This window comes from Saimiri boliviensis, chromosome 13 (assembly GCF_048565385.1).
Source record: "Saimiri boliviensis isolate mSaiBol1 chromosome 13, mSaiBol1.pri, whole genome shotgun sequence".
In the NCBI taxonomy this organism is placed as follows: domain Eukaryota; kingdom Metazoa; phylum Chordata; class Mammalia; order Primates; family Cebidae; genus Saimiri; species Saimiri boliviensis.
In genome coordinates, this window is record NC_133461.1 from 89,872,575 (window position 1) to 89,898,290 (window position 25,716).

Consider the following 25,716-nt stretch of genomic DNA (forward strand, 5'->3'; position numbering starts at 1 on the left):
AAAATCTGGAGACAATAGGTGCTGGAGAGGATATGGAGCAATAGGAACACTCTTACACAGTTGGTGGGAGTGTAAATTAGTTCAACCGTTGTGGAAGACAGTGTGGCGATTCCTCAAGGACCTGGAAATAGAAATTCCATTTGACCCAGAAATCCCATTATGGGGTATATACCCAAAGGATTATAAAATTTTCTGTTATAAAGACACATGTACACGTATGTTCATTGAGGCACTGTTTACAATAGCAAAGACCTGGAACCAACCCAAATGCCCATTCACAATAGATTGGATAAGGAAAATGTGGCACATACACACCATGGAATACTATGCAGCCATAAAAAATGATGAGTTTGTGTCCTTTTTAGGGACACGGATGTATCTGGAAACCATCATTCTCAGCAAACTGACACAAGAACAGAAAATCAAACACCAGATGTTCTCACTCATACCAGGTGTTGAACAATGAGAACACATGGACACAAGGAGAGGAGCATCACACACTGGGGTCTGATGGGGGGAGCCAGGGAAGGGACAGTGGGGGGAGTGATGGGGAGGTTGGGGAGGGATAAACATGGAGAGAAATGCCAGATATAGGTGACGGGGCGGGGGGGATGGAGGCAACAAACCACAATGCCATGTATGTACCTATGCAACAATCTTGCACGATCTGCACATTTACCCTAGAACCTAAAGTACAATAAGAAAAACAAACAAACAAAAAAAACCTTGTTCAAATTTATTCAGCTAGAAACCATCATTCTCTGCAAACTAACACAAGAACAGAAAACCAAACACTATATGTTCTCATTTGTAAGTGGGAATTGAACAATGAGAACACATGGAGACAGGGAGGGGAACATCACACACTGGGGCCTATCAGAGGTGGGGAGCTACGGGAAGGATAATATTAGGAGAAATGCCTAATGCAGATGATGGGTTGATGGGTGCAGCCAACTACCATGGAACGCGTGTACCTATGTAACAAACCTGCACATTCTACACATGTACCCGAGAACTTAGAGTATAATAACTTAAAAAAAAGTACTATATCACTTCTCTCCATTAATTAGGATAATTGTTGAAACTTAGTGTTTTGGCTCATGTTTGCATTATTTTGGATTGTTATGGATTTTTTATTTGGTGTTTTTCATATATATATATATATATATATATATATATATATATATATATATATATTTTACAATCTGAAACAGCCATCATTTTAAGATCTCTCTGCTAAGGGTGCTATTTCATTTTACCATCAAAATATCAAAGGAGTTAGCTATTATTACCTTATTATTACCTTTTTATAAAAACGACAAAAGAAGTTAATGATGCGGACATACATAAGATCTTAAAAATTTGTTCAAATTCATTCAGCTAGAAAGGAGAAAAAGCAGTGATTGTTTAAGTACAAAAACTGAGCTATTACACTTTGTGTTATATTGACTTGTTTTGCTTTAACTTGTCTGTTCTGCTTGTATATTTTATTTAGGAACATTGGCACCATTATATGTAAAATAACATAAAGCATATGTTTTTTCACAATTGTTCTAATTATGATTTAAAAATTATATTAGCATTTCAGAATGCTCTGGTTTCTTGCTCCCAATACTGTACTAGTGTGATTACATACTTTGCTTTCTTTCAGACTTTCTCTATTCAAACAAATTTGTTAAAACATTCTTTCTAATCTATTATTTAACTTTCAAAATTGTGATGCATAATAATTATGGTCTGGACATTTCTAAGTAACCTGTGACTCTACTGAGCTCTTAAAACACACTTTACCTTTCCCTAGTCATTACAAATGACTGGATAAAGATAAAGTCTAGATAGCCTCCATGATTATCCTGGGAATATAATTAAAAATATTCAGTTTGCCTACAAGTAACAGCGGCAAAAATAAGTATTGTGTAATGAGATCACATCTGTATCCTTGTCCACGGTGCTGCAATCATTTAAGATAAATTTCTCAGGGTCATCTTTAGGTTTGATCACAACAGGGATTTACTGTAAATAATGAGGAATCACAGATCATACTTAGCCATCTTAGTTAAGAATTTGGACTGAACTGGTTATATAATACTGGCAAGTCAAGATCTTTAAAATGATCACCCTTCTATAAAATAATAAATGAATAAATATTCTCAAATCTAACCAGTAAATGACAAACAAGAATCATAGTAATATGGCATATTTGAAGTGAGTTCCAATTTTGTCTGACTACATATTTGATACTTATTAACTGTGTGCCTTTGAGTAAGTTAATTTAACTTCTAAGTGAGGATAATAATGACAACTCTTTTACTGAGCTTTTAAGAGAAATGAGTTAACGTGAAAAATCTCATTAGCTATAATTATGATATATAATTGTCATAATTATGTATTTATTTATTTGGTTATTTCTGTAACTACAATGAAATAATTTTCTCGGCCGGGCGCGGTGGCTCAAGCCTGTAATCCCAGCACTTTGGGAGGCCGAGGCGGGTGGATCACGAGGTCGAGAGATCGAGACCATCCTGGTCAACATGGTGAAACCCCGTCTCTACTAAAAATACAAAAAACTAGCTGGGCGTGGTGGCGTGTGCCTGTAATCCCAGCTACTCAGGAGGCTGAGGCAGGAGAATTGCCTGAGCCCAGGAGGCGGAGGTTGCGGTGAGCCGAGATCGTGCCATTGCACTCCAGCCTGGGTAACAAGAGCGAAACTCCATCTCAAAAAAAAAAAAAAAAAAAAAAAAAAAAAAAAAAAAAAAGAAATAATTTTCTCATTATAGTTATACACCAAATAAGAGATTGTACTAGACACTTTTTGAATAAAAAGATATAGTTCAAACCATACAATATTATATGATTCTGCCGACCTGTGATAATATATGGATCAATATAAATTGAGTAATTAAGCTACCATTTAAAATATCAAAAGATGTCTTTGGAAAAGTAAAACCATTTATTCATATTTACTGTTTTTGAATAGATATATTTACATTAACAGTCATTGTCTCAAACTCTGTTTACTTGGAAGCAAAATTTTTATTTATCTCTAGTGGAAATTATCCATTTATATTCAATACTCACATGTTCTCTTAGGCATAAATAGGTACATAATTTTAAATCAAAAATAAGTAAATATTTTATGCTATTTACCACAGGATACAGCACTATGACAATTTTTATGTATAAATTACTGATTCCACTAAAAAATTCAAAAAAGACACATTTACTATTACATTATTAGTTAAATGATCTACATCCTTCAGCAATGAGAATTTTAAATATTTTATTCTTGATTATTTATGTAGTGTATGTTGTGGCTCTTATAAGTACGTTTAGGGGCCAGGTGCAGTGGCTCATGCCTGTAATCCTAGCACTTGGGAAGGCCAAGGTGGATGAATCACTTGAGGTCAGGAGTTCTAGATCAGCCTGGCCAACGTGGTGAAACCCTATCTACTAAAAATAAAAATTTTAAAAAATTTTATTTTAAAAAATAAAAATTAAAAAAATTTTAAATATAGCATTCAAGTACACAATAAGGAGGGGATTCTTTTAAGCAGAATTAAATCCTCGGTTCAATCAATGAAATGAATATAATAAATTCCAAGTCAGGTCTCTCAGATAATTTTCCAGATTATTTCTGCAGGTAGATATGATTGGTCTTACTCTGACAATAATGTGAAATACCAATTAATAAATGAAGATGTAAATACAATGCATAAAAATATATTTTACATTTGATAGTCAAGTACTTTATATGATCAAATTTAATTTTAGTGTCAGTCTTATTATACATGCCCCAATTATTAATGCATAACTACATCTTCCATAATAATTTTGTAGATTTATTTTTTAAATGGACAGCTTATATGTAAAATCAATGTTTATTCAAAGAAGATTTTAAATATAATTCAATGCAATAACAATTTTTGATTCATGAAATCTTAGATTATATTTATATAAATATTGATTATTATTTAATATCCAAAACTTCTCTTTATATAATATTGCTTCCATTGATTTTAGGTTGATCTTCCCACACTGGTCTTCAAAGAATTGATTTTACAATAGTGTAAATATGTATTAAATCAACAAATCCATGGGTAGGGATGTAATAAAAGGAAGGTGCCTGCTTTCAATGTGAATTGCATGAAGTCAGAAGACACAGAAAATAAAAGCCTTTGAACACATTAACAGTAAACTCAAAATAGCAGTGGATACTTTTCACCCCTATTCTTCTAATGTTTTCCATTCAAAACTTACCTGACCGAATTTTAGCAACACACTTAGCTTTCTCTGAGCGGTAATTTCTATTCTGGTTCTCATCTACATAGAAAAAGCAATGGAACCCAAGAGAGATTTAAGGCACCTGCAGTTTAGAAAATACACATCATAAACTGTTCTTTATCCTACTCCCTGCCAGGCACAAATGCAGGCCAATTATTTCTGTGTTTTAGTTGAGAGACCAAATAAGAACAAAAGGTCAAGAGAGGTCCTGATTGCTGAAACTGTTAAATTCTGCTTAGAGCTTCAGAATCCAGATTGAGGTCACTATTTGGAATATAGGAGGGTTCTTTTGAATATTTAATTTCTGAATTCACTAAAATGAGAGTTGTTTTTTTTTTTTTTTCCTCTTGTGTGTGTACATGTTTGTTTAGGCATGACAGTTAGTGAGCAAACACTTTTTTGCTATCAGGAGGCTGCCAGGAACACGCTGGACTTCAAGGACAGATGATCTGAAGATACAATTTTGCAACCGAAAGTACCCAATAGCAAGCTTCCAATCTTGGTATTTCTCAACTTAGTTACACTTAAAAAGTGTGGGCCAAATGAATGGAGAATTACCTAAGAGCTAGGGAATTAGCAAAAGGAAATTGTATAGACAGAGGCAAATAAATCTCAGGAATAAATTTTATCCACGATATTCATGAAATAGCTAAGAGTGACTTATTTTTAGAAGTGATAATATCAGCACTCACACGAGCATGTTGAAAACAAATGTTCTTCTGATATCACCACCAGTACTCTGAAGAAATGACAGAAGGAGTCAGACCTATACTTTAGATTGATAATTTCTATATTTGTTGGTAGGTAAACTTTTTATAAAACAAGGATGAATCTGGAAACCATCTTTCTCGGCAAACTGACACAGGAACAGAAAATCAAATACCACATGTTCTCACTCATAGGCTGGTGCTGAACAATGAGAACACTGGAACACAGGGAGGGGAGCATCATACACTGGGGTCTGTGGAGGGGGAGCCAAAGGAGGGACAGTGGGGTTGGGGTGAGGAGGTCGGGGTGGGATAACAGAGAGAAATGCCAGATGTGGGTGAAGGGGGGATGGAGGCAGCAAACCACATTGCCACATGTGTACCTATGCAAGAATCCTGCATGATTTACACATGTACCCTAGAACCTAAAGTACAATAAAAAAATTATAGATAAATGTTTATAAAACAAAATAGTAAGGCAAAATGCTTTCATGTAACTCCCTGTCAGACATCTTACTGAATTTATCACTTCTTTAGAATGTAGAGCTATACAAATGAACCAAAATCTCAAAGCTTTGCTCGTTACATAATACAGTTGACCCTAAATAAGACTACGAGTTGCTTGCAATGGAAAGTTGATATGATAGCAGTCCCCATACCCCCAGGACAAGAAGAGCAAAGTATATGTCTAGAAACTAGCTTTAGGGAAAAGAAAAGAATAATTAATCTGAGTGACACATTATTTTCTTCCATTAGCCATAACATTTGAACAATTATGGCCATACCAGTATAGCTTATCATATCTCAAAGCAGAGCTCTACATGTGTAGGCTTTTAACACAAAGACTTGCATTAAAGTAAAAGAGAAGAAAAGAATTTTGGGGACAACATTCAACATGAGGAATGACCAAAAAATAAGACTAACTTTCGAATAATCATTTGTTTTAGCTAACATAGCAATATCTAAACTATCAAAAGCTGACTAGAAAGTACTTAGAACACATTTTCTTTATCTAAGAAACAGAGAAATCAGACATTTACATTCTACAGAGTCTCCAATAAATAATACACAGGGTTGAATTTGCTTGAACACTGTGCATCCCTGTGGAACAACTCACTGCATGTAATTGCATGAACAAGTGAAGGAAACATATTTATTATTTACTTTTGATGTGACTAAGCAAGATATTTTTTATTTGATATTCTCAAAAGAGAAGGCCAGATCTCTCCTAAATGTAAGGATTTAGTTTTGGTTGAATTTTATATTGGTAAAAGTTTGCAAGGCATACTCAGTTTTTGAGTTTTCGTCTGCCTTTAATCTTAGTATCTCTCCATTTGATAAATTATTACTGAAAAATTACTTTAAAAGTTTAGACCTATGAGTACAGAATTACCCAAGAACTAGGGGATTAGCCGTAGGAAATCTAATAGACACTGAGGTTCATAAAACTCAGGAAGGATTTTCATTTTTTTGCAATTCTAATGGAGTAGACTACAGTGATTTACTTTTAAGAGTGGAGCATATCAAAATAAAAGTGATGTGTCAATAAATAATGTTTTGTCTTTCACAAATTTTGCTGAAAATAAGACATATTTGGAAATTATTTCAGTATAATAGCATAGAATACTGCACTTGCTACTTTAAAGGTGATCTTTAGGAAGAACTGAATGTATGCCTTTTTTTCCCAATGGGCACATGAAGACAGCTCTTTATACAACACATAGATTGAATTTCAAGTAGAAACCTTGATTGGGTAAAATGTATTTTAAAAAGTAAATGAAAGAGGTTGTCACTAGAGTGGTTACAGTAGAACTACATGAGTTTGCTATTTTATGAGACTGATAAATTTATTTTGCATTTAAGCAAAAGTAAAGAATATGCAAAATAGAATTATCAAGGCAAATTAAATGAATGAAGCTTACCAACTGTGAAAGGAATGTCCTGTTTTAAAATATGTATATACAATCATGCAGTGCCATAACAAGATTTCAGTTAAGGATGGATCATATATATTACAGTGGTCTCATAAGGGCTGAAAAATTCCTGTAGCACAGTAGTGATATAACTGTAATAACACAAGATTGCAATGCATTACTCACATGTTTGTGGTGATGCTGGTGTTAACAAACCTCCTTTACTGCCAATTGCATGAAAGTATATCACTTACAATTATGTACAGTACATAGTACTTAATAATTATACCAAACAGCTATGTTACTGGCTTATGTATTCACCGTGCTATACTTTTAAATCATTATTTTAGAGTATAGCCTTTCTACTTATTAAATAAAGAGATAATTAACTGTATAACACCCTCTGGGAAGTCCTTCAGGAGGCTCGATTATGGCAATTCAGAAGAAGGCATTGTTATCCTAAGAGATGACAGTTCTATGCATGTTATTGGCCCTAAAGACCTTCAGTGGGATAAGATGTGGAAGTGGAAGACAGTGATATTGATTATCCTGATCCTGTGTTGGCCTAGGCTAATGTATGTGTTTGTGCCTTGATTTAATGAAAAAAAAAAAAAAAAGTTAGAAAGCAAAAAAAGAAAACAAGGAAGAGAAAACAGAAAAAAGCTTATGGAATATAAATACAAATACAGCTGTACAATTTTTTTGTATTAAGGTAAGTGTTATTACAAAATAAAAACACGTTTTAAAAATGAAAAAGTTTGTAAAGTTAAACAAGTTATAATAAGATAAAGGTTAATTTTTTTATTGATGGAAGAGAAAATTTTCTTATGAATTTAGTGTAGCCAACATATCCAGTATTTATAAAGTCTACAGTAGTGGGCAGTGATGTCCTAGGCCTCACAGTTAGTTACTCACCACTCACTCCCCGACTCACCTAGGTCAGTTTTCAGTCCTGCAGGCTCCATTCATGGTAAGCGCCCTATACAGGTGTACCATTCTTTTTTTAACTATACATTTAGGTATACCATCTATTCACTATACCTTCCCCATGCTTAGATATGTATTACAACTACTGAGAGTATTAGTACAGTAACATGCTATATAGGTTTTTAGCCTAGCAGCAAAAGGCTAGAGCATATAGCCTAGGTGTTTAGTAGGCTATACTATCTAGACTTGTGTAAGTCTACTCTGTGATGTTCACACAAGGATAACATTGTCTAACAACACATTTCTCAGAATGTATCCCCATCATAAAGCAACACAGGATGGTATAAATGTATCATAGTAGGTGCAGGAATTAGACCTGATTACTGGGAGCAAGAGTTAAGTCTGTTCACCCTTATAGTTCCAAAGAAAACATAACTAGGATAGCCAAGTTTGGCTTCTTTGCACCCAATAGGAAAATACAGCTTGTAAGTTGCTAGTTACGTAGCCTATTTCCTAGGAACTAAATTCATTTTAATATGAAAGTAATTGGTGAGGAGCATTAAAATACTTATTTATCAAATATTCAATATTCATTACTAACGATTGGGTTCCTATATAGGTTTTTTCTGGTTGGTAAGATTTTTTTTCTTCTCGTGCTTGATACAATCTTTTGCAGATAGACATCAGAAAAATGAAATATCACTGGCCTGAAATCAGGTCTATCTTTAGCAAAATATGGATTAATCTATCTTGGCCAGTTTGAAAGTCTCCTTTCATCTTGAAGAGATTAATTTGTTACTTTGAAAATGGAATATTTATTTCTAATCATCAGTAAAGTGTAACCAACAGCACAGAAACATGGGTTTTAAATTAGCATCATATTATTTTTAAGTATCATTATTATTTCATAAGATCTGTAAAAGGTTTAGATTTTCACTGATAGGCCAGGCGCGGTGGCTCAAGCCTGTAATCCCAGCACTTTGGGAGGCCGAGGCGGGTGGATCACGAGGTCAAGAGATCGAGACCATTCTGGTCAACATAGTGAAACCCCGTCTCTACTAAAAATACAAAAATTAGCTGTGCATGGTGGCGTGTGCCTGTAATCCCAGCTACTCAGGAGGCTGAGGCGGGAGAATTGCCTGAACCCAGGAGGCGGAGGTTGCGGTGAGCCGAGATCGCGCCATTGCACTCCAGCCTGGGTAACAAGAGCGAAACTCCGTCTCAAAAAAAAAAAAAAAAAAAAAAAGATTTTCACTGATAATACTTTTTAAATTTTAGTTGGAGAAAATAATCAAAACCATTTATATAAAACATAGAAGAATGAAATTCACCTATTTCCAAAAACAGTCTGCTTTTTCTTTTTGGATTATAAAACATATATTCATTGAATATAAATGACCAAAAACACAAGCAGAGAATTGGGGAAAAAAAAAAAAAAAACTTCTAAGAGTGCCAATAGACATATTTACTATTTAACATTTAGATTTTTGGCTTAATCTTTTTCTGATCAACTATTTGTAGAGGCTTGAAGTGAATTTGCATACATTATTTTGAATCTCATTTTTTCATTTTATACTGTCCCATACTTATTTAAAATTATTAATATTCCTTGAACAATGAATTTTAATAATTAATTTTACACATATAAATTGCATTATTGCATCTTTAATTATTCTCCTTGTTTAGACTTTTACATTGCCTCATATAAAAATGAGACATACTTCTTTGGACATAAACTTTTCTTCAACTTTCTGATTATTTTTTAGAGTACATACATGATATTGCAATTATCCTTTAAAGACCTGACATTCTAAGAATGGTATAAATTTCAAATTGTTCTCCAAAAAGGTAAGGAAAAATTCACTTGTATTACAAAATACGGCTATACAATCATTATGTATTGTCATTATTTTAAAGAAGATTTCAGAGTGGTTAACTTTAGATGGTGGGATATCAAGTGATTAGAAAGTACATGTGTTGTATATTTGTATCTAAATATAAATACACACACAAGTACATATACATACATACATTATTAAGGTAGAGCTTTTGAAGGATATCTTATTTCTATGATTAAAATTAGTATTTAAAAAGAAAAAAGCTAACTTTAGAAGTTTGAAAGTATTATTTAAAACTAACAACATCAAATGGTGATGGAAGTGTGAGGCAACAGGAACTCTCATTCATTACTGATGGGAATGTAAAATCATACAGCCACTTTGGAAGACAGTTGACACTTTCTCATAAAGCTGAAAATACTCTAACCATGCAATTCAAATTGTGCTTCTTTGTATTTACTCAAAGAGGTTAAATAATTATTTCCATACTATTATCTACATGTGAATATTTGTGACAACTGTACTTATAATTAACAAAATCTGAACACAACCAAGATGTTCTCAATTAGGAGAGTGGATATTCTATTCTATCTAGATGATAGAATATTATTCAATGCAGAAAATAAATGAGATATCAAGCCCTAAAATATATGGAGAATCTGTAAAAGCAATTGCTAATTGAAAGAATCCAATCTGAAAAGGCTACATGCTGTGTGATTCCAACTATATGACATCCTGGAAAAGGCATAACTTGGGACAGAGTAAAAGAGTCAATGGTTACCAGAGGTTAGAGAGAAGAGGGATGAATAGGTAGAGCACAGAGAATTTTTAGGGCAGTGAAACGATTCTATAATGGACTATAATTGTGGTCACATGTCATACATCTTTGTATTAAGATGTAGACACAGGTCATACATCTTTCAAACTCATAGAATATTTAATAGAAGAGTGAAGCTTAATGTAAACCCTGGACATTGGGTGATACTGATATGTCAGTGTAGCTGCATCCATTGTGACAGTGTATCACTTTGGTATGAGATGTTGATAGTGGTTCAGGCTGTGGTTGTGAGATGGCAGTGAGTATACAGAACATCTCTGTACTCACTATCCAATACTGCTGTAAAACTAACACAGCTCTAAGAGTAAAGTATATTTCAAATCCTTTTTAAAAAATATGTAACTGTTGTTTTAGTTTACATTTTTAGGATACTAGTGAAGTAGAGTCAATCCATTCCCTGAATCTTGAACTGCACTTGTGACTTTGCACAGTATAATACCAGGTGTTGAGGCAGATCAATTTTGGGTCCAGGCATTATAGATCTTGCATATTTCTATACTTTTCCTTGAAACTTTTCTGCTAAAAATGGATAGTGTTCTGGAGGATGAAAGACATGAAACTCAATTACTGATGCCAACAGTGAAATGATTGCCAAATGTACAAATGAGGCCATTTAAACCAGCTAGACCGAAGATGAGCAGAAAGCTTACTGAAGACCCATAAAGGAGACCATGCCAACATCAGCTAAACCTACAGGCACTACCCAGTTCACCTAGAGATTCCTGAGCTAAATGAATGTTCATTGATATAAGCCACTGAATTCGTGATTTTTACATACCATTCTGGCAATATTCTACCTACTTACAATGCCTGTTATTATACGAAAAGTTGAGCATGCCTATAATTTCATAGACTGTTGAAACACGTAATACACTATTTTTCATTTGCATGAGGTTCAGCAAAAGTTATACAAAGTGCCATGATTCTGTAATTTTATTATAAATTAATATGATATTGATAATAGATAATGAATCTCAAGAAAAAATGCACCAACAGATATGAATTGTTAACAAAAATGTTAAGCTATTTTCACTGAAAAATTAAAAAATCGATTTTATGTCTCTATAAAAATATATGAGAACTTATATGTGAATTTATTAAATCATTTTCAAATAAGAGAATATTGCCAGGTAGGAAAATTGCCTTTCTGCTCAATCAACATATGAATAATCTCAACATAAGAATGATTCCCAAAGAGGTAGAACAAATTTGGCTTACTGTGTTAGATTATTAAGGATTCATATATTATCTAATTCACTTATTAACTATGTTAAAGTGGGAAAAATCGTATTTTAAATATAGATATATTAATATGTATCTCATAGGAATGCCATGTTGTGTGAGAAAAAAAGAGATGGTGTACACTGTTTCAGGAGTACTTCTTCCTTTCCTTCTTGACTAACATTAGCATTCTGTTTCTTCAAGAACCTGAGTATTCATACACTTTACAAAAATTTATAAAAGCTGTTGAGGTATAATGTTGTGAATTTCATTTATTTTATGTGATGCACTAATTACTTGAAAGCAAAGTTCTTAGACAAACAAAATGTCAATGTTTCTTTTAATCAGGAATGAAACATATCTGAAAAAACAACTAATTGAAAAATAAGTTCCACTGAAAAAATTGCAACTCACTCGGAGCTGGATTAAAATGCATATTATAATAGAGATGGGTGCATTTTAAATGTTGTTTAAGCAATTATGTTGCTTTGCAAAATCATGTATTTTGGACAATAATACACATTAAAAACAAATACCTCAGTTGGTAATACATACACACACATCTATTTAGGTCACATATAGAAAGATAACTTCATACTTCCTTTCACTGAATTACACTAGTAAGAAAAACCTGATCAGTTTACGCAAAGCATTTTAACAAATGTTAGATGCTTTGGCAGTTTAGTTCAAGTCACGAAGGAATAAAGAAATATCAGAGCTAACAGAGGCTTAGCATATTTGAAAATTTCCTAAGCCCAGAAAAATAAAAAAATTTGGATGAAAAAACATGTCAATCGTGAGAAAGCAGATATACACTCCTTTAATGGCATAATTTGATTACAGAATTTGAAAGACAAATAGTACAAATACTCATTAGGTTTGAGATGAGTTTACAAACTAGCAAAAAAGGACAGTGATGCTATTATTCAAAATAATAAATGCATAGAAATTCTTGGACAATATTTTTATTAATATTATCTTTGCCTGGAAACAACAAATATGAGAATATTTCAATTATGCTTTTGAAAAGCAAATGCTTATTTTTTAAATAAAATAGCAAAAACATTAACCCTTCTTAAGATTATTACTTTTCTTTCATTTTAAAACTTAAAATTCTTCTCCTAAATGTGCTATCATATTATTTAAGATATACTATATGCTATTACTTGCAGAAATAAGTATGTATGTGGAGATAACACACATTTCATTAAGTTCAATGTATTTTTTTGTTTTTTAGACAGAGTTTTGCTCTTGTGGCCCAGGTTGAAGTGCAGTGGCATAATCTTGGCTAACAGCAACCTCTGCCTTCCAAGTTCAAGCTATTCTCTAGCTTCACTCTCCCAAGTAGCTGGGATTACAGGCATGCACCACCACACATGGCTAATTTTGTATTTTTAGTAGACATGGGGTTTCACCATGTTTACCAGCCTGGTTTCAAACTGCTGACCTCAGGTGATCCACCCTCCTGGGCCTTCCAACTTGCTAGGATTACAGGTGTGAGCCACCTCACCCAGCCAATTCAATGTGATTTAATCTATTCTATTTCCTGGCTATGAGCCATCCACAAGGGCACATTGTTTTAATTTCCTGGACTTCTGTCTCTTCTTATAGATAACAAAGGGCACTGAATTAAAGCTTTCCCCAACTCTAGTCTATTTTACAATGTATCAAACCTATCAACTAACAAGTCTATAATTTCTTCAATTTTTTGTTCAACAGCTAATTTTCATAATCCTTTATTTTCTCTGGCAACATTTCTAGTATTCTAATGAACTTCATTTTACACTTGCTATATATGAGTTTGTGATTTATCTTATGCCATAATTTTTGCAGTTTATTTCAGTAAAAAGAACTTATCACTTGGTAGTTGTTTGCACTTGGATAAAATTGACTGAATTTTTCTTTATAAAGTCAAGGAAAGAAAATGTACTGCCAGGCTAAGATTAAGCATGAAAGTTTTCATCTGAGAGGGACAATTTGTCAGAAAATCGTGAGGAGGTGCATATGGAAGGGTATAATGGAAGCAGTCTTGCAACATTAATGATATCATTCACTCTCATTAGGGCCTGTAATAAATCCACACACACCTCACTGAAGGGCAGTGCAGTCTCTGCTGCTGATGCTCAGACAGAGCTGTAGTCACGCCCTAGAAGGTGGAGCTCTGTCTCATCTCCAGGGCAAGCGCCATGAGGCATGTGCTGAGGAATGAACTGGGAAAATGGAAATGGCAGCCCAGAAAGGTGGACAAAAACTGAACTTAAATCACCCCCAGAGTGATTTCTTATCATGGCCAATTAGTTACTACCCAGCGAAATGTAGTTTAACTAGTGCGAAGACTAAAGTGCAATCACAGGGATAAAATAGCTTTCTGAAAATCATTGTTTCCTTTATAAAGGTGCCATTAATAATTGTCATTGTAGTATCCAGAAATTATAATGCCTGCTGTTAAACTCAAAAGTGTAGTCATACTTGGCAATTACAGAGCAGTTTTAACTGTTCTAATTACTCACTAACTATGAGAAATTATATACATTTCTCCATTAAATTAATAAGGTTTGAAGGTATTAAGGTATTTTTTTGCCCAAGTTCAAAATATAATTAATAAGCAGTAATATTGTATTTATATATTTAATGGTGTTGTATGAAACCACTGAGTTCTTCCATGTAAAGGAGGTAAACCATTTAATGAAGGATATTTTTAAAAAGAATTTTAGTTTAATTTTAGTAGCATTAATATAATAAAATGTGGTGGAATCTCTGAAACCATATAGCCCATGCTTTTAATCTTGTTCATTAGAGTAACCTTGGGAAGTTTATATAATTTCTCTAAGTTTCTGCCATTACATCTGCCAAAGGGGATACAGTATTTGCTTTACAGAGTTATTGTGAAATCCCATAAAGTCTAGCCTCTAATGCATATAATTTTGCTGAATAAATCACCTGCCAAATAAATATGGGCTCCCTGGCATCTTAAACTTTTCTCTCATATTTAAATGGTTATAGCCTAAAGGTTATAATTCAGAATATTTTATAAAATAATTCACAATATAATATCCTAATCGAGTAATTTGATACTCTGTTCATTAAACTCAGAATATTTAGAATCAACACAGAAATTCCAATCTATTATCCAGACAATTTATAAGTATTATATTTTTCAAGATATTTCAAAAGGAGATTATCTCTCTCTGACAAATAAGCTCCCTCATTCAGACCGGACAGAAAGGTTGCTTCCAGGTGATACAGATTTTCATAATCTGCTTAGTATCATCAAAATAACAATGATGGTTGGCAGCTAAACTATTCCTCTTAGAAGTTTATGTAAGCCATTTTTATATCTCAGCACCAAATTATAATTTCATAAGGGATCACTTTTATGCCTTCATCAAGGACATAAGCCATTCTTCCTGACCAAATGTATCATATAGAATAACTTTCATTAGTCACAGCTAATAATGCATGGAAATAATATTTGTTCTTGTACTTCACTGGCACTAATTGAGTGCTTACTCTAAGGTCTGTTTTAAAGAGTTTTTACAAGTGTTTGCTCATATAATGCTTCTAATATCTCCATGAGGTCAAAACCATTATCACATTTTTACAGATGAAGAGCCAAAGCCAAAGAGGTTAAGTAATCAGCACAAGGTAACTCTGCGAAGGAACTAGTCCTGGAGCCATAATGTTAATCTCCAAAGCCCATGTCCAAAACCATCAATCAGATTTATGTCATCAATCAAGTGAATATTATCTGTATTATCAATTTTGTTAATAACATCCATATTAACAATCGTGTTAATATTATTTGTATTTATAAGATTATAAACTCCTTCACTTATTTATTAATGCATATTTATTGAGGTCCTTTTATGTGTCTAGGAATGTTTTATGCTCAACTTTAATAGAAAGAGTCAACTCAGTTCACATGGTAGATAAAATCTTTGTGAAGATGGAACAGCAGAATATGAATAAGTCTGATAATAGTAAAGTCTAAGTTGTTAGTATATGTCAGGCACTTTTGAAACACTTATATTATTTTAATTCTTTTCCTTTCAACACCAGTCTAATGAAATATAATACACCTATCCTATAGAGGAAGAAATTGAGCCACAGTCTAAATAACTTGCACTAGGTAACAGAACTAATAAATGGGAAAGCCAGGACTTGAATTAAAAAAGGTTTAGCTCCAGGGTTCATACTTTGAACCACAGTTTAAAGGTTGTTTATAGAGATGGTTTTAGTAGTATCAGCAACCTAATGAATTCTTGCAATCAACAACAATTTTGTGTAAGGAAATACACCACTGGCAGGGAAGAGAAGCTCCCATTTTATTCCCTGACTATATAACATTTATTAGTATAAAAATGTAAAAATGAATTAATTTTATGTTTTTTTTTTTTTTTTTTTTTTTGGAGACGGAGTTTCACTCTTGTTATCCAGGCTGGAGTGCAATGGCACAATCTTGGCTCACTGCAACCTCCGCCTCCTGGGTTCAGGCAATTCTCCTGCCTCAGCCTCCCGAGTAGCTGGGATTACAGGCACGCACCACCAAGCCCTGCTAATTTTTTCTGTATATTTAGTAGAGACGGGGTTTCACCATGTTGACCAGGATGGTCTCGATCTATTGACCTCATGATCCACCCGCCTCAGCCTCTCAAGGTACTGGGACTACAGGCATGAGCCACTGCACCCTGCCCGTATGTGTAGCATTTGGGGGGAATTATGTCTGATTGTGCTGGGTAGGCTGAGGTTCTCTCTACTGCAAATGGTGAGGCTGGAAGTATTGAAACCGTTATTTTCTCTCCCTGTTAAAGGCCAGATTACTTTTTCTAGAGGGGTTGTAAAGTAATGTCAGTACAGAGGCTTTGGTGCTTGATAGTAATTTACCAGTTAATGGCCAGCCAATGCCTCCTGTTAATTAATAGTGTATCTTACCTTAAGGTAGGGTAGTATAGAAAATAGTGACTTTAAGAGTGTGTGTGTGTGTGTGTGTGTGTGTGTGTGTGTGTGTGTGTGTGTGTAAAAAAGAAAAGACAAGTTTTACAGTAATTCTTACAGAGGAAGTCAGACAGAGCTAGTTACCGTAGCTTCAAAGGACTATACTTTCACTGAAAAACTATCTTACCAAAGTGCATTGGGATTTGTAGAGAAAATATGCTGTTTTTCTCTTCCTATCAGGGGAGGCTGGCCACTGTAGATTAAAGATATGAACAGACTTGAATACTGTTACTTTGTACATAGGAGAGGGTTACATTTAGCTAAAATTGGAAATGGATCAGAATCTGAAACAGTTTACAGAAAGAACAAGTGAAAAAATTAAAACATTAAATTTGAAGATCCCCCTATTAAAAGTGAACCTACACTTTTAAAAATTACAAATAGTCTATGAAAAATAAGGTATCACCTACTATGTGCTCAACCAAGGTATCAAGAAATATAAGAACAGCTTCTGTTCCTTAGGGAATTTACACTTCAAAGGGACAAGGAAATGTGGGGAGGCTGAAAGAGAAGAAGACGTACATATTTGGATAAACAATATGATTATATTTCTAACAACATAGTAAATCTATCACAGAGATAAGATACATGAATGCAGACATATGACTATAAATAAATAAAAGAATAAATCTGCCAGAAAAGGCCACATAAATAAGGAAAGAAACAAATAAGTAAATAAGGAGGATTATTATGAGATAGATAGGTGATCAGATTTGTAGCTTAAGAGGTAACAAGTTAGTTTCGCTGGGAATTAATTGTTAAGAGTTAAGTTGGTAAGATCAACAAAAGAAACTCCTACAGGTTGCTAGCAGTGGTATAAATTGATATAATCATTTTAGGGAAAACGGGTGCTATTGAAGGTCAAGATTCCTAGACTTACATCCTAGACTCTAGAACCTAGAGGAACTCTTGTACTTGTGAAAATGTAATCACCAAAACTGACATACAAGAATGTTCATAAGATCATTGGTTGTGATAGCAAATTAAACAACAAAAATACATTAGAAAAACTTTGAAAAAATTTTTCCCCATTCTGTTGGTTGCCAATTCACTCTAATGATGGTTTCTTTTGCTGTACAGAAGCTCTGGAGTTTAATTAGATCCCATTTATCCGTCCTGGATTTTATTGCCATTGCTTTTGGTGTTTTAATCATGAAGTCCTTGCCTATGCCTATGTCTTGGATGGTTTTGCCTGTGTTTTCTTCTAGTGTTTTTATGGTGTTAGGCAATCTACCTGTCTGACAAAGGGCTAATATCAAGAATCTACAAAGAACTAAAACAAATATAGAAGAAAAAAACAAACAACCTCATTCAAAAGTGGGCAAAGGATATGAACAGACACTTTTCAAAAGAGGACATATATGAGGCCAACAAACATATGAAAAAATGCTCATCATCACTGGTGATAGGGGAAATGCAAATCAAAACCACACTATGATACCGTCTCACAACAGTTAGAAAGGCAATCATTAAAAAAATCTGGAGACAACAGATGCTGGAGAGGGTGTGGAGAAATAGGAACACTCTTACACAGTTGGTGAGAGTCTAAACTAGTTCAACCATTGTGGAAGACATTGCGGCAATTTCTCAAGGACCTAGAAATAGAAATTCCATTTGGCCCAGCAATCCCACTATTGGGTATATACCCAAAGAACGATATATAAATCCTTCTACTATAAAGACACACGTATGTTCACTGCAGCACTGTTTACAATAGCAAAGACCTGGAATCAACCCAAATGTCCATCAGTGATAGACTGGACAAAGAAAATGTGGTACATAAACACTATAGAATACTACTCAGCCATAAAATATAATAAGTTCGTGTCCTTTGTAGGGACTTGGATGAATCTGAAAACCATCATTCTCAGCAAACTGACCCAAGAACAGAAAGCCACGCACCGTATGTTCTCACTCATAGGTGGGTGTTGAACAATGAGAGCACATGAACTCAGGGAGAGGAGCATCACACAGAGGGGACAGTTGGGGGGTGGGTAGGGGAGAGACAATGGGGGGTGGGGAAGGAGGGAAGAGTAGGAAGGGATAACATGGGGAGAAATGCCAGATATAGTATGCACCTAAATTAAAATAAATAAATTATTAAAAAATACATTGGAAACAACTTAGGAGAAGAGATAAATAATGTTTGTTCATTCAATGAAATGTATAGCAGCAAATAAATGAATTGCAGATGCACAAGGAATATATTGTGTATTAAAAACAATATAATGGATTAATTTTATACAAGCAAATATGCACATATATGAAACCAAATAAAAGCAAGGAAAGCATTCAGGATTGTGGTTACCTACATAAAGTTAGAAAATATTGGTAAAGTTTGTTTTTTCTTTTGTAGGATGAAATATTTCATAATAAATAGTGTCAGTGATGACAGCTGTATATACTACTGCTATGCATGGGGTCTAAATGCAGGGTCTACTGAGAATTATGAAATGTGGTGTTCTGAATCCCAAACTGTGTTTTCCAATTTAATAAATATCACTGCATAGATCAAGGGAGCATCTCCTGTGCTTATGAGGTCTTAATCAGCAATAGGAGACTTAAGATTGCTGGTAGTCCTTGCCATCAATTCTTCCCAACTCAAGATAGAATAAAAGGTGACTAAAATCAACAATAACTTACTGTACATTTTAAAATAACAAAAATAGTGTAATTGGATTGTTTGTAACACAGAAGATAAATGCTTGAGACAAAAGATACCCCATTTACCCTGATGTGATTATTATACATCATAAGCCTTTATCAAAATACCTTATGTACCCTATAAATATATACCCCTACTATGTACCCTCAAAAATTAAAAATTAATAAAAATTAAAAGCTATTTGATAATAATGAAACTGTACAGTGACTTAATGAGATGACTTTCTTATCAAGGAAAGGAGCATTTAAGCAGATGGCAAGTGACCAAATGGAGTAAATTAAAGTAACCTCTTTTAATATACAGATCATTTTTGTACCAATTCCCTTTCAATCCAAAATGACTATGATATTCAATTATTTTCTTGGGATTTTCTTTTAGCCAACTTTCATCCCACTGATCATGCAAGCATCTGAGAATTATTTTCCCAAATTTCCAATTAATCGATTGCTTCAATTATTACCCATGTCTGAGTATTCTTGACTTCTAAGTCATGGCATTCATGAATTTGCTCATTAATATTATTTAAATTTCCCTTCCTGTTTTTGCTGGTTAGTTAGCATGTCTAACAGAATTACATCAGCCAGAGGCCACCAACCTTTAGTTGGTTTTTTGTTCACAGAATCAGTATTTTATTATTGTAACAATCTTCTATTCTCCAATATAGAGCTAACTTACTTAGAATGAGTCTTGAAACTAGAAAAGAATACTGCCTCAGCAAGATGCCTGTATTTGATAGATCTGCTAGACTAGTCTATTTATGCTAACTGCAAAGATATTACAGTAATCAACCACACAGCAACTGATAACAGGGAAATGGGTTATACTGATCTCGGCAAAATGAAGTTTCAAAATTTCCCTCTTCAACTCTTCCCTATATTTATCTGCTCTCATAGCCAGATAGCTAGGAAATTATTTATTTCCATCCTAAGTCTTAAGTCCTATAGTATAAAGTCATTTCTTTCGTTTTTCTTTTTTCTTTTCTTTTCTTTTTTTTTTTTCTTTTTTTTTTTTGGTTCCTACAACTGAGTATCTCAATCAGTAGAATAATTTTATTTTGTACAAAATAAAAAACACAAATTATTTCCAAAAATCAAGGGCATATCAATCATGCACATCACAACAATATCAGTCATACTGATGGATTCCAACAAGCATCATAAAACATGTTGGCAGCTATCCTTGCTACGCTAAAAATATAATATTTTGATAAAAATAATGTGTCCAGTTTGCTCAAATAAAAGACATTAACAGTCACATATTTCCCTGTGTTGGATGGCAATAGCTATAAAGAAAGTGAAATACATTTTGTGCAGATCAATAGTACTGCCCAAACAATTGACACGATTTTCTACTTCTTGCAATAGTATGGCAATTAGTCTTTGATATTCACTGTAGATATAGAAGCAAACATAATGCACTATTAAAAACATAAAATTGATTTTATTTTACTGCTCTGTTGGAAGAGGACTACAAATTATTTCACACCCTTCAGGTATTTACAACATAATCTGTAGTATTCAGGATTGCTAAAATTTGCACCTACTTAAGAAATTCTGAATTTTTTCTAAACTATGAATGACTACATTGAGCTAGATAGTGTGTTACCTCACAAAGATCATGGTAATACACACCTGAAAATTTCATCTGTGCATTTCACTTCAGCTACATGCAAATAGTTTTTTTGTGGCTGAAGGAAGGAGTTTTCTTTCTGATTATAAAAAGGTCAAATCATAATTTTTTACAAGACATACCTCAAGGGAAAATATGATAAATAAATAAATTTCAACATTCCTATGGAAACAACCCCTTTTAATTATCCTTAGGACTATGTTGCATTATCATTTACATTCTGGCCAGCTGAGGTTCAAATTAGATAGCTCCATGGGTGATAGGAACCCTGAGGCCCATGAAGATCCTCAGGACACAGGTGACTGTTTCAATTATTTCCCTTGAATGGTTTAACCAGCCTTGGTGTCAGCATGGGGCAAAGTATTGGGAGTGTGATGCGTGTAGCCATGTAATTATGCATTTAAGTATATTTTCCTAATTTAAATATGCCTGAAAAACTTACATGACTTGAACCTGAAAATTCCTGTGGTCTAGTCATTGGATATAATCAATGATCCCTGAAGTGGGAGTTGGTTCCCTTATTCACAAGCTTTTGAAAGATGCCTTTTCATAGAGAAAATCATATTGCTGAAATTTCAAAATTTGAAGAATACTATTTGTCTCTTTTATAACATGAATTTTTAGTTAAAAGTGAGGCTGAAAATGTTTTCAGCAACTCATAGTCTAGTTGCTACCTAAAGCAAAAGAATCTGAAGGAGCATAAACATTGCTCCTACCATATGATAAATAACTCCTGAAGCACACCCAGACAATAGTCAGAGAAGGTAGGAGCAGAGCTGAGAAGAGAAACATGATGGCTAAAGTTGTTGATATTTATGCCAAAATATTCCCTAATGAGACAGCAAAGTGGGCCAACTCTTAGATAAAGATACAGATACATTCCCAGACAATCTCCTATGCAAGAATGTGCATATTATTTTTCATCTCAATGTCTAGCCACCAACAAGTGGCCTCATGCCTTGATTCCTGACCTGGAACACATATCCATGTTCAGCAAACAGTTACTATTTTTTTAACTCTGGGAAAATATTGATTCCTGCTCATCTTTCTTTGATGAATATTCTTCAAAATTATAATTTAGTGGGAAAAAAATGGAACCGTGGCTCATTTTCCTTCATGAGTATATGCTGTTTTATTTTGATGTGCAGAGTGACACTGTTTCCTCTCTGGAAGGTCAGGCCACCTGCCCTCCCAGCCTCCTCATACAAATAATTGTGGTGCCTTACAACATGAGCTGAAGGTAGGCTCATTTTCCCTTTCGCGATTCTGTTGCCAAGTTAGAATTAGGTGTTAGTGAAGTCAGAAAGAGACAGTTCTTGCTAAAGTAACACCCAGTGGGGTTTATAAAACAAACAAACAAACATAAACACCCCAATATAGGAATATCAGTGAAGTTAAAATAGCCAGGTTTAGACTCACTCCTGAGGATGCAGAGTTCTACATAATAACAGCAATCTGGTCTGCAAGTGAAAGACACTTGCTTGTATGTATAGATATCTGAGGTTTTCAAACAAAGGCAGAATGGTTTAAAATCGGAGTAGAGAAACTGAAGGAATCAGCCAGAAAACATAAAATGAGCTAAACTAGCCTTTGCTGAAACCATAAAATTTTCCCAGATAAGTCATACTCATTGATTTCTTGTAAACTTTCATTAAATGGCAGCAAGTTTCATTAATACATTACACAATTATTTTGTAATTAGTTATTTTTGTAAAAGAATGATTTAATTTGGGCCGGGGGTGGTGATTCATGCCTATAATCCCTGCACTTTGGGAGACCGAGGCAGGTGGATCACAAGGTCAAGAGATCGAGACCCTCCTGGTCAACATGGTGAAACCTTGTCTCTACTAAAAATACAAAACATTAGCTAGGCATGGTGGTGCATGTCTGTAGTTCCAGCTACTCGGGAGGCTGAGGCAGGAGATTGCTTGAACCCAGGAAGCGGAGGTTGTGGTGAGCTGAGATCGTGCCACTGCACTCCAGCCTGGGTAACAAGAGCAAAACTCCATCTCAAAAATAAAAAGTGATTTGATTTCTGGTTTATCTTCCATTTATGGGGGATGTGCTCTGAAAGAATGGGGTCACCATCTGATGGAAATTATAGGCATTAGCCAATGTAGTTCAGGAGAAATTCCAGACTTTTAGATTCAGTCATGCAGTGCATGATATCAAAAGCAGCTATAGAGAGATACAGAAGCATATATATTATATGAAGTAATTCAAAGGCACATGTAATTCATAATATTAATTTTAATGTGAAATATTACCTCTAAAAGCAGGCTCATTTCTTAGATTTTAAGGCATAGCAAGAAATAGCTAATACTTACTGGGTAAATGTTCTTCAAACTTTCTAATGAATCAATGTACTATGTTGTCTCATCATGTAAATTCCTCACAATTAAATGCCAGGTAGTCACAGCATATGCATGTTAGGACTATACAAACTGAATGTAGTCTTAAAATATGATTGTCTTTGGAATTTAAAAACACACCCTTGTAAAGACTGATATGAATAACTTTTGATTAAGAAATTAAAATAACAGAGCTAGATTGTCTTTGAACCAAAAGCAATAGATGTAAAATCATAGTGGTACTTACCACAGTGAAATTCATTACTTTCAATATCCATATTGTCATGGCCAAGTTAACTATCATGGTAACCAAGAGCAGAAGGACAAAGAAGTATAAGCACCTCTTTCGCCATCCATAAATTCCCACTGGGTAAAGTTGTGCATTTTCTGTCCTTGGTAGGTTATTATGTTGTGTTGCTAGTATGTATTGTTCTCGGGTCATCTGAAAAAGAAAGGAAAAGAAAGAAGGAAAGAAAAGAAACATTAAAAAAAATGATTTTTTTTAAAGACACAATGTACCTTAAAATAATGGGAAGTGAGTGTTCAAATAATTGTTGTGTAATTAAAATGCTACAGAAATCTTCGAATAATTTTCATCAATACAGATTTTTAGAGCTCTTTAATTCAATGTTATATCCACAAAATATACATTATTTCCAGTCAGATTTGTCCGATTTCAACAGTATGCTTTTCTCTTGGGATGCTCAGAAGACTACCAGATCTACCTCCAGTTACCAGCAAACAAAGAACTCTACTCATGTCCAAGTGATAGAGTTTGGATCTGCGTCCCCATCCAAATCTCATGTTTAATTGTAATCTCCAATGTTGAAGGTGACGCCTAGTGAAAAGTGATGAGATCATGGGAGTGAACTTTCCCCTTTGGGGAATGGAATTCTCAAAGTCTTAGTTGTTTAAGTGGGTGGCACCTCCCTCCTCTCTCTTGGACCTTCTCCTGCCCTGTAATACCTGTCTGCCTTCCCTTTGCCTTCCACCATGATTGTAAGTTTCCCGAGGTCTCCCGTAAGCAAAAGCCACTATGCTTCCTGTACAGTTTGTAGAACAATGAGCCAATTAAACTCCTTTTCTTTATAAACTACCCAGTCAGTTTCAGGTATTTCTTTTTAGCAGTGCAAAAATAGATTAATACACCAAGCTACTCTTAGACTATGCTTTACCTATTTTGTGGTAGACAGAAACTAACTACAACACGAGAATTTTCCTTACCTTTCTCTAAACATGTAGGATACAAATGGTTCAGTATATATGCTTCAATAAAAATGTCAGCGAATTTTCAAGAACTAAAAAAAAAACAAAACAAAAAAAACAAAAAAAAAAAACATGTTTGTGTGGATTTATTTAGGCAATAGGTATAAATTAGAAGTTTTAATTGAGAATTCTGTTGGTTATTTTAGTTTTATTTCAATGAGTTATCAGAAGAAACACTGAACTCTAAGAACACCATATACTATACTATACAATTTCATAATGTAATAAAATTAGAAGTCAGTTTTGAAAAAGTGAAGATGATATTCTTCATTTTTTAATTCTATATTTAAATTGAATGCATAAATTCAGGTTCTAGAATTAATTCTTTCAATAAGCAAATGAATTTTTTCCTGTCTTATACAACTTAGAAATATAGATAAGGGTAAAAAATATGAATCAGTACTGAAGATGTCTTAATTGTACAGTTTTCAGAATAACATATTTGTTACCTGAAGGATGGAAAGTGATTTTATAATTTTCTATAGGACAATGATTGTTCAGTATTATTTTTTTCAGATTTTTTCTCAGATTGCTTTTATTCTATCTTCATTAAATGATTAATCTAACAGAAGTACTTCTGAATAAATTACACACAAGTAAAACTTGCACTAATAAGTAATTAAAATTATGTTAATATAAAATATATGTACTACAAAATTATTGTTATAATGTTCATTGACCCAATCCTACTGCAGATAAAATATTGCAATTTTTTTCTTTCCCATAGGTTTTTGGGGAACAGGTCGTATTTGGTTACATAAGTTCTTTATTGGTGATTTGTGAGATTTTTGTGCATATATCACCTGAGCGGTATACATAGAACCTAATTTGTAGCCTTTTATCTTTCGCCCACTTCTCACTGTTTCCCTGAGTTCCCAAATTTCATTGTATCATTCTTATTCCTTTGCATCCTCATAGCTTAGCTTCTACTTATGAGTAAGAACATGGAATGTTTGGTTTTCCATTCCTGATTTACTTTTACTTCATTTAGAATAGTCCCCAATCCCATCCAGGTTGCTGTGAATGCCATTAATTTATTCCTTTGTATGGCTGAGTAGTATTCCAACTACTCATACAATGCATCT

At 33.8% G+C, this 25,716-nt stretch overlaps 1 protein-coding gene across 1 annotated transcript in view; it reads right to left on the reverse strand.

Annotated features, from left to right (window-relative positions):
• The window catches only part of SGCZ (sarcoglycan zeta), a 1,155,154-nt gene that overhangs the window by 462,269 nt on the left and 667,169 nt on the right, over positions 1-25,716 (reverse strand). The window contains exon 2 of the mRNA XM_074383946.1: positions 23,613-23,807. Coding sequence (XP_074240047.1) covers positions 23,613-23,807 — 195 coding nt within the window. The remainder of the gene's footprint in view (positions 1-23,612; positions 23,808-25,716) is intronic.